The following is an 11036-nucleotide window of genomic DNA, read 5'->3' on the forward strand; positions in this document are numbered from 1 at the left end:
TTTTTTTTATTCAGCAAGGATGCATTAAATTGAACAGAAGTGACAGTAAAGACATTTATAATGTTACAAAAGCTTGCTATTTAAAATAAATGCTGTTCTTCTGAACTTTCTATTCATCATAGAATCCTGAAATAAAATATCATGTTTTTTTTTCATAAAAATATGAAGCAGCACAACTGTTTATAACATTGATAATAATCATTCATGTATGTTTGAGCAGCAAATCAGCATATTAAAATGATTTCTGAAGGATCATGTGACACTGAAGACTGTAATAAAGCTGAAAATTCAGCTTTGCATCACAGGAATAAATTACATTTAATATTACAATAGAAAACAGTTATTTTAAATTGTAATAATATTTCAAAATATTACTGTTTTTACTGTATTTTTGAACAAATAAATGATGCCTTATTTAATGCGCAAAATATAATAATCTTACCGACTCCAAACTTTTTAACAGTAATGTATATATAAATACAGTAGTAGTAAAATATAAAACACAAAATTATAAAGTATAATAAAATACATATTTATTTTAGAATCTAAATTTAACTTATGCAGTGCTGCTTCTCAAAGAAAAATTGATCCTGTATCAGGGATTTGTAGATATTTTAACTGGATAATTAGACAAACACTCATTAAGAACAGGATTTTCTGCAGTGAATGAAAATTCTGTAATTATTTATTCAGCTTCATGTGTTTGCACACTTGTACGTGATTATTTCATATTGAAGTTGAATGAATCTGATAATGCTTTCAGCTACCAATGAAACTCACTGCTTCATTTAACATGCTTAATTTCAGATTTCAATCAGATCATGAATTCAGATATTCATGAATTTTATCAATTCATTTTATCAATTCAGATTTCATTTTCAGATCATGAAAATGTCGAATGGTGCACAAATTCCATGTGGGACCAATTACGAGTGACGCCTTGGAAACAGTCGCAGTTCCCAGAGGAGAGAAAGAGAAAGAGAGGAAGGTTAAACACACACACAGAGACACACGACAGAGACTGGAGCTCTGGAACAGGACGGCTGTGCTCCGGTACCTCTAACGCTACGCTAAAATCCACCATGGACACGCTGGTGTTGCGATGCCAGCACACGTGAACCGTGGTATTACTACGGTGAGGCGTCTGCCACTCGAGAGACGTCCGTGAGGCGCTCAGGTCATCATCTGATTCCTGGTCAGCGCTAGATTCCTCAGGGGATTCTGGGAAATATGGGAAGAACAGCCATTTAACAAGAAAAGAATGAAAGGTTGTGATATCGATAGTAGAGCCCGACCGATATGGGTTTTTCGGGGCCGATAACGATACCGATATTAGGGAGTATATATTAGGGATATCGATATATCGGCCGATATTCTTTGTGTATATTATAGTACAGTACCAGTCAAAAGTTTGGACACTTTCCCATTCGAGGGTCCAAACATTTGACTGGTACTATATATAGAATACAGTATATACATAAACATAATATATATACATAAACACATTTTTTGCAATGATCACACAAATGTGGTGATCAAACACTTATAATGACGTGACAAAGATACGTAATAGAGGCAGGGCATTTAACAATTTAACAATAAACTTTATTATCCAAAATGAGGCAACAGTAAAGTTGAAGTTTATTCAACTTTAATTCAATTCAATTCCATTCAACTTTATTCCTTTGAAGGTTATTTAACTTCGGAACATTCATTCACGGATTTGCGCTACTGTCTTCACACACAGACGAAACTTACTAGAGAAGTGTGACATAATATACCTCTGTAAATAAATACAATATAAATTCACGTCTCACGCACTTTAATGCCCTTTGACTGTAACGTGTACATTCCTTTGGAACTGGAATCATGACGGAATTTCATGTGAAGTCCACTTCGCAGGGCACTTACGGTCGAATAAGACAACGCTTGAATGCTGCTGCCTGAACAAGAGACCTCCTTACTGAAGTGAAAGTGTTGACTGAAGTGAAAGTGTTGGCTGGTGTCACTATCTCGCGAACGCGCCGGCGGATCTCCACCAAATTCGGGGATCCCTTCAGCTCGAGGCTCTCGAACGCCACCCTCCGCGCGTCTGTAGCCCCCCGGGATTGCTTGATCGGTCGGCGCCGGACCGCGAATTTAATCACCCGTAACTCCCGAACCCCGGGGGCTATCGATGCGGGGGTAGTCTCATTCGAAAGCGGGCCTCTAGATGTACACTCGATTTGCGTTCGAGAGGGTTCCTCGAGCTGAAGGGATCCCCCGAATTTGGTGCGGATTCGGCACGCCGTTATGGAGATATGGCCGTTCAAAGTTTCAATAGTTTTCCATAGACTTAAGGCAGGCGTACACGGTGCGATTCTGAAGGTCGGAACGTCGTGAGCTCTGGCACGTCAATTATCGGGAGGACGGGAGGTGCTCGTAACTTCTCGGATCGGCCCGTAATTCTTCTCACACGGTACGAGCCGCGACCATGCGAGCATCTGCGATTTTCTCCCGAGAGAAAAAAAAATCGCCTGCGAGCTCGTATGACAGCAAAAATCGCACCGTGTACGCCCGCCTTTAAGCTTTAAAGCGTTTCATCCAGGTCGCCAGTAGCCAACAATGGAGCGCGCTCTGCTGGACAAACTAAGTAATTACACCATTTCAAGCATTTTATCTGCGTTATATGTTCTGTAAAAAAAATTTTCATATCGGCGGCATATTCGCCGATACCAATATCGGCAAAACGATATATCAGTCGGGCTCTAATGGATAGGTTATATGTTTTTGTACCATACACCATGGTAAATCCTATTTTTCCTCCAGGTACTGCAGAGTACCATGTCAATATCAGGGATACATAAATATGGTAATCATGGCATCTATCAAAGTACTCAATTACTGTGTGATTTCATCACTCTATTTTTGGATGGTGGCAGTACTATGGTACAGTGATGGTAATACCACGGTACTAAAATTCATTTACATGGTACTCCTAATTATCATGAATACCATAGTAATAACAAGTTACCATGTTCGATTAATATTATGTTATTTATTATTATTATTAATATGTGTATAGCATGTTTTTTTTGTTTTGTTTTTGGAAGTACCAACTACTACCAGTGTTGTATTACCATTATACCATTGTATTACCAAATTACCATTATACATTTTTGTAAGGTTATTTACTGTTTTTATTTAAAATAAAAATAATAAAGAAATACAACTTTATATACATTTATTCTAAAATAATTTAAACTAATTAAAATAATAATTTTATATATGAAATTAACAACATCAATAAATAAAGTAAATAAATAATGTATGCCACATATATGTAATAATAATAATAATAATAATAATAATAATAAATTAATAAGCAAACAAACATATTTCACAGAAAATTACAACATTCAATATAAAGCAGGTAGACGTTGTCCTCTGAAGTCAGAAAGGTTTTCATAAGGTCAAATATGAGACACAATGACAGGCAATAAAAACTCAATACACTGAAATCAGGTGTGAGTTCATGCATCAGGTCACGAGAGCAAACAGTCTCTTCACAATGACATCAAACTCCATGTCTAGACGGCAGGAACAATATGATGAAAAATAGCAGAAAAGATTTAGTTGATGTGAATAAAGCAGAAGAAAAGAGCACGTGTGTGTATCAGACTGACATGAAGAAGAGCTGCTGAAGGATTGCAGGACTGGAAACATGATGCTGAGATCCAGAGCACACACTGTTCACTACTGTCAACTACTGCTCTTAGGTCACACTCAAAAACGTAAGGATGTCATTGCATTAGACAACAAAACATCAAAGCACTACTCATCTGAAACATATACTTCTATGTCATGAAGCTCTTTGTAAGCATTGGCCTGTGTCAGATCAGAGTAGTTAACATGCAGATAATGAAATGGGAAAACGGTCAGTGACTTACTGCTGTCAGTGAAACTGCTGGACAGGATCTCAGCCGAGGGGCCATTGCATTTGTCCGCCAGTTCAATGGCCATCTTGATGTCCTCCACCCACTTCTCCATCTCAGACGCTGAACTGTGGAGAGGACGAGGATGTTATTACTGCAGCTACTGCCAATTAAAGTGCTGAGACAGTGATACTGTTACGATTACTGCAGGGAAGGGACACAGCACAGATCAGGCACAGCACATAGTAGATTAATAAATATTTACTAAAATACCGTCTAAAATAAATATTTATTTAACAACAACAACAACAATAATAATAATTATTATTATGATGTAGTAATATTAATATTATTAATATTATTATACTATTATTCATATCATTAAATGCACTACTACTACTACTAATTATTATTATTATTAAAAACTAAAAATGTCTTATTATCTGATTATAATTATTAGTACAATTATTATTATTTATACATTATAATAAATAACAATAATTGTTCAAATTGTTTACTATTAGTAGTAATAGTAATACAAATAACAATATATAAAGTAAATATAACAACAACAATAACAAATAATAATAATAATTATTGTTATTATGAATATTACTATTCATATTACATATAATACTACAACTACTGCTACAACTACTGCTGCTGCTATATTATTAGTAGTATTAGTATTATTTTTTTAAAAAGCTTATAGTTACTTTTTGGCTTGAACTGTGGTCTGTACTATCAGAATTCAATGACGGGTCTATCCATTTTATTCAACTCATTTAAATATCCTGTAGTATTTCTGTTTTTTTTTTTTTCTGTTGTATTCATTCAGTATAGATTTTCTCCAAACTCATTTCAGTCAATGTATTTGAAACAGCTTTAATGTAATGTTGCAATACAACTGCACTAGATCACAGAACAATAACATTGCATAACTCTTTATAATCTGCTGATACTGAATGTGATTTCCTTGGAACTGCATTTCACAATTTATATAAGCATCATGATGCTCCCATGAATTTCTTGAGCACGACACACAATAAAAAGGCACATTTGCACATTGAACTGCATATCCGTTTTCCTCAGACAGACAACAAGGACATAAGACAGCATGGACACTCATAAGCATAAAGCCAGCCGTCCATGTAATAATTAACCAGTTAAACCCTGAACATGTTAGCTAGTGAATATGTTAATTACCTGGCAGCCACGACGACGGACTGTCTCTGTCCAAACAGAGTGAAGGAATGTGGGACGCCCCACTCGTCCTCACTTTCACGGATCTACACAAACAGACCAACATGATAGATTAATCCATCAGTTAGAAACATGCTGACCATGTGGATGCATTTTACACAGAATAATTAATAATAATAATAGTAATAATAACCCTGTACCGAGGTCTGAATATAAGCATTCCTTATTTTTCAATTAAAACCTCATCAAGACAGCAATTTAACATCTGAATGTTGCATGTTTCTGGATAATTACATTTACATGCAATATGCAATTTTGGGAGAAGCGCTGGAGCTGCGGCCTGCAGAACAATGGAGCTCCTGTTTGTGTGAATGTGCAATTAGTAACTAGAGATGGAGGCAGCGGGAACGTGGCCAAAACAAACAGTCAGTCTGTGCTAAAATACAGGGAATGCTGTTGTAAAAGTACCGTCAATGAAAAGAGTTATATATGTATAGACCTGAAGGAACCATCACTGTTTAAGTCCAAGTCAAAAATGAATCAAATATTACGCACCGTCATGCCATACAGAGGAAGCTGGCCATGCACTTTGAACTGATTGGAGGCCGTCATCCCTCGACTCGTGTACATCAGAACATCATTGAACTGAAAACATATTCAAGATAAATACATTAGCGTTCATTATTTTACCTCTCCTAAAAACATCAAGAAAGATGATTCACTTAAATTGGCATTCCAAGGCACTTTAAAGAACATCATAGTATTACTATAGCAAGGTTTCAAAAAACATAATATCATGGTACGTTTAATTTTTTTATGAAATCAATACTTTGCTCTGGTAATAATAAAATAAAATTAAATAAAACCAATATATTAATAAATGAAATAAAACACAAAATATAACAAAAACACAAATAAATAATAATAAAATAAAAAACAAATAAAACAAAATAAAATAATAATAAAATTAAAGACAAAATACATATAATAAAAACACAAAAATATTAATAATTAAAAAAACAAACAAAATAACATTAAAAAGTATGATCAAATAAAACATGAATGAATATAAATAAAAATAAAAAACAAAAGATAAAATGATCAAATAAATTAATAGAAAACAAATATAACATTAAAAACAATACAATAAAACAAAATTGCAAATATAGAAATGAAACAGAAAATAATAAACTATCAAATAAAACAACAAATTTAAACAACAACAACAACAACAAATAATAGAAATCAAAGGATAATAAATTATGAAATAAAACATTAGTATAAAGTACTTTTCTACTATTCACAGTACATTTAGGTATCATAGCAATCAAACCACCACAGTACTTTTAATAAAGGATGCAGCATGGGAAGCATAATTCTAACAAACCATCTAGCTGTATTATGTAGATGTAACTAGTATATGGAAGCAAGCAGCTCTCACCAAGAAGAACATTCTCTGCTGTAGACCTTTTCCAGAGAGTTTGCTGAGACAACCAAGTCTGATAAACTCCTGACAAAACAGACACAACCAGGTCAACGAGAGAGATCAGCGCATTCATAACTCGTTCATATTCAGGAACATGATTGAGTCATTTTTGATTTCATGAACTAACCCGTCCAGGAAGTGCAAGATTGTCGATGCCAATGAGGTCTTTCTTGAGCTCTAGAAGCTTCTGGAAGTTCTCCATCTTAATGAGGGTGCCGTGAAGCTGCACAACCATCTCAGAAACATCAGCAAGCGCAGCTGGAACAGACGAAAAGGATCTTTAGAACATTAAAGAACTGAGATTGAACTCTGAGATTAAAGCAGCTGTCCCATGTAGTACCTCGCGAGTCTCTGAAGTCGTCGTGTGTCGGTGGATAGTGTTTGCAGAGTCGCTCGAGGATCTGTTTGTAGTGCATGAGGCGGTGCAGCGGCCGCAGGAAGAAGATGTTGAGCGGCAGATAACAGACCTTCTGCAGCTCAAAGTCTCGACACAGACCCTCCAGCTTCCGGGATGAGCGACACATCCTCTCCAGCTCCAGCAACGCTTCCGAATGCTTCTGGAGATGAGCCGTCAGCAGCTGAGAAGCCAAAAAGTTAATTGAGTTGAGTTAATTTATCTGTGGTGGTGGCATCAGATAATAATAATACTATGGTACTTCAAAGAATACAACAGTGTTACCATCATACCATGGCCAAAAACACATTACCTGGATGTGTCATGATATTGGATGATGATACTCAAAGAATACCATGGCAAAAAATATACATAACTATTATTGTTGTTATTGTTTTGAAGAGATGTTTTCAAACATTTGGATGGCAATTTTTATTTCCCATTTAATATCCAATTTTATATATCCATGTTACATCTCACAGCCAAGCTCTAGAGAACAACACAATGTCCAAAACGCATATCTCACTGATATCAAAGTGGATCACAGAAAGATCTAGATGTTCTCACCTTCAAACCCTGGATATTCTTCAGCATTACATCTCCAATACGCTGGTAGTCTCCTTTGATGTGTGCATTGGATCTGCCTTCCCTGAGAACAATGAATAGAATGCATTTCATATATATATATATATATATATATATATATATACATACACACACACAAATATATATATATATGAAATAAAAATATCTTAAAATTATTTATTTAAAGACATTTTATCATATTTTAAGAATTTTTTTTTTACACATATCAAAAGTTATCAAAAGTATTATAGAAATTCTTAAAATATCCTGATTTTTATGTGGATTTTTATCCCTTTTCACAGCACCAGTCCCCATTTACTTTCAATGCATGAGTATGCTGTAAATTCTACTAAAGTTTTAATTTTGGGTGAACTGAAGTTCTTATGTCATCCAGTAGATGTCTCTGTTGCACATCGATCTACGCAGACTTACTGAGTACCTGAACATCAGTGAACTCAGTGTCATCTATCACGCTGTTGAGCCATTCCCTGCTCCTCACCGAGAGCCATCACACCAGCCACCACCACACACAAAAACCTCCATTTATCATCCCGTCCTTTAACACGGGTCCAAACCCACTCCCCACAGAGCAGTATTAAACATTACAGCCGCGCTGGAGAACATTTAAGTCAGCAGAGCTCCAATAGTTACTGTCAGGACACGTTATGTGTGTATAGCCTGATACTACAAGTTTGTTCTGTGTGCCATGACTTAACGCTTTTTTTAACATTTCTAGTAACTTATGCTCTAAAAGACATGAGATGGCAGGTGTGGCTGATGGTACAATGTTAATTTGGATAATATGGAAATATATCTTTATTTCTAAAGAAATAAATATATAAAACATAGAAATAGATATAAATATGTAATAGAACAGAAAATAAGTTATTTAAATGTTATATTCAATAATAATATTCATAATATTCATATACTATATATAAAAATACTATCAATAAATATTCATATTTATTTATTTTACAAATAATATTGATCCTGGTCAAGGTTGATAAATGCTGGTATATCTAGTGACTAGGAAAACTTAATTTCTTAATTTGTGAAGCCTGTTGACTAAACAAATCTTGCTAGTTAAACCAGTTATGCAACCTGAAGGGGGATACCAGAAAACAAGTATTGAATTACGCAATATTATGAACATAAAGGGTTTTGTTAGGACCAAAGTGTAGCAGAAAATGTTTAACTTATGAAAATAATGTCATTTCCACATTTTCTGTATGTAAAATATAATTTCCAATCTTTTTTTCTTTGATTTTTTGCTGGGTAATATGGCCTAGGTATTTCAATCATGCGAGGTTAATTTCATGTCATGTTACGACCAACTAGATCTGATTTGGCGTAATAATTGTTTGACAAGCAGATGAAAAGGCATCAAACAATGTATTAAAATACTGAATGACACATTGAGGTGTGTGTCTGTTATGGTTGGAGCAGTTTGTACACATTCCTGACACCAATATAACAAACACACTTAACTGAAATACACACCACTGAGCCAGTCGCTGCTCCACGTCTTTCAGAAAGGTCTCGTGAAATTTGCACACAGGTTCAAAATTGGCAAATATGAGATTCCTCAAGGAATCCGGCATGGCTTCATCCTTCTCTACAGACTTCTGAAAGGACTGAAAACATACAGAAAGGAAGAGAAACATAAGAATAGAATATTTTCATAGCATTCATGTTCTGGATGAGTTGTAGAAGAATGTAGCTCATCAAACTCTTATTCAAAATCAACTATCCATGATATGAGTCTTTAAACTGTCTACAGTAAATGGAGGAACACATCAACCCCCTGAAGCTTTTGTAGACGTTTTCCATCGTCACATCACTATAACACTATAACAACACTATAAAACCATTTGACTTCTTCATATAGATCCAAACATGAGCAGATCAGCAGACAGTGCGATGATTATCTCAAACAGACTGTGTGACGTGATGACAGAAGAATCCATGAATAAAGACTCTTTGTCTCTTTATTCTCATGTTCTGGACACTGCAAAACATCCACTGCGACTTCAGTCCTTGCAAAAAATATTCTACACCAAGAAACACCCTAGACACCACCCAAAAATCCTTAACAACATGTTAGCTACCAACCAAAAACCTTAGCAACATGTTAGCAACTATTTAGAACATCCAAAGAACTGCTTAACATCCTAGCAACCAATAAAAAAACCTTAGCTAGCAACACATTAGCAACTATTCAGAACACCCTAGAAACTGCTTAACATCCTAGCAACCAAACAAAAAAACCTTAGCAACCTCCTGGCAACATGTAAACAATTATCCAGAACACCCTAAGAAGTGCTTTTTAAAACCATAGCAACCAACCAAAAAACTCAGCATCCAGCCCAAAACATTAGCAACCACATGCTGGTGATTATCCAGAACACACTAACAACTGGAAAACCTTAGCAACCACCTAGCAACATTCTGGTAATTATCCACAACACCCTAATGCTTATTAAGTACACAGTATAAACCAACTTAAAAAAAAAGAAAAAAAAAAGAAAAGAAAAACTCTGCAACCATGCTAACAATTATCCAGAACACCCTAGTAACTGCTTATTATAACCCTAGCAACCACCTAAAAACATACTGGGAATTATTCAGAACACTCAAACAACTGCTTATTAACCAGAGCTCTAACAACCAATCAGAAAAAAACGTTAGCAATCGTTTAGCAACATATTAGCAATTATTCAGAAAACCCTAGCAACTGCTTTTAACTCCTGAGCAGCAACCTTAGCAGGCACCTAGCAACATTCCCCAGACTACGCTAGTAGCTGCTTATTAACACTCTAACAAGCAAACAAAAAAAATTAGCATTACTTAGTAGCATATTGGTGATTATTCAGAACACCATAGCAGCTGCTTATTAACACCCTAGCAACAACCTTAGCAACCACCTAGAAACGTGCTGGGGATTATACAGAACACCCTAGAAACTGCTTATTAACCCTAGCAACATGTGGGCGATTATCTAGAATACCCTATAAACTTAAAACTAGGGATGCACCGATACCGATACTGGTATCGGGCCCGATACTGGTCTCCTGTACTCGTACTCGTTAAAATGCCCCGATACCAAACGCCGATACCACACAGCATGTGATAAGCGCCATATTCAAACAAAGAAACACCGACAACAGAACAATAGACAGCAGAAAGGAGTTAAGGATGTCTACTACGAAGTATATGTATGCAATGAATATAATGTTAAACATTCAGTATTGCCTGTATAGCTGATGTGCGCGAGCTGCTGAGCAAAGCACGCTGAGTGGATTGAGCGCGCGGTGGTGCAGATGCGCAAGCTTGTCGAGTGAATATATCTTTCTCACAGACATCACTGGATCAGTTGTAGATCCAACATCACTGGATCACTGGTCGGATATGTCAAAAACAAGTAAGTAAAACAATGCACAAGTTACTTAAC

The 11036-nt window shown here is 35.6% G+C and overlaps 1 protein-coding gene across 3 annotated transcripts in view; it reads right to left on the bottom strand.

Moving 5' to 3' along the window:
* Positions 1-11036, bottom strand: part of LOC107653673 (FERM, RhoGEF and pleckstrin domain-containing protein 1-like) — a 103054-nt gene that overhangs the window by 5055 nt on the left and 86963 nt on the right. For all 3 annotated transcript variants that reach the window (XM_016440453.1, XM_016440454.1, XM_016440452.1), the window contains exons 16-24: positions 9086-9219; positions 7565-7646; positions 6944-7181; positions 6731-6861; positions 6559-6627; positions 5673-5762; positions 5121-5203; positions 3930-4042; positions 1058-1221 (exon numbers count right to left, since the gene is read on the bottom strand). In XM_016440453.1, coding sequence (XP_016295939.1) covers positions 1058-1221; positions 3930-4042; positions 5121-5203; positions 5673-5762; positions 6559-6627; positions 6731-6861; positions 6944-7181; positions 7565-7646; positions 9086-9219 — 1104 coding nt within the window. The remainder of the gene's footprint in view (positions 1-1057; positions 1222-3929; positions 4043-5120; positions 5204-5672; positions 5763-6558; positions 6628-6730; positions 6862-6943; positions 7182-7564; positions 7647-9085; positions 9220-11036) is intronic.

This window comes from Sinocyclocheilus anshuiensis, unplaced genomic scaffold, assembly GCF_001515605.1.
Source record: "Sinocyclocheilus anshuiensis isolate Anshui unplaced genomic scaffold, SAMN03320099.WGS_v1.1 scaffold175, whole genome shotgun sequence".
Classification (NCBI taxonomy): domain Eukaryota; kingdom Metazoa; phylum Chordata; class Actinopteri; order Cypriniformes; family Cyprinidae; genus Sinocyclocheilus; species Sinocyclocheilus anshuiensis.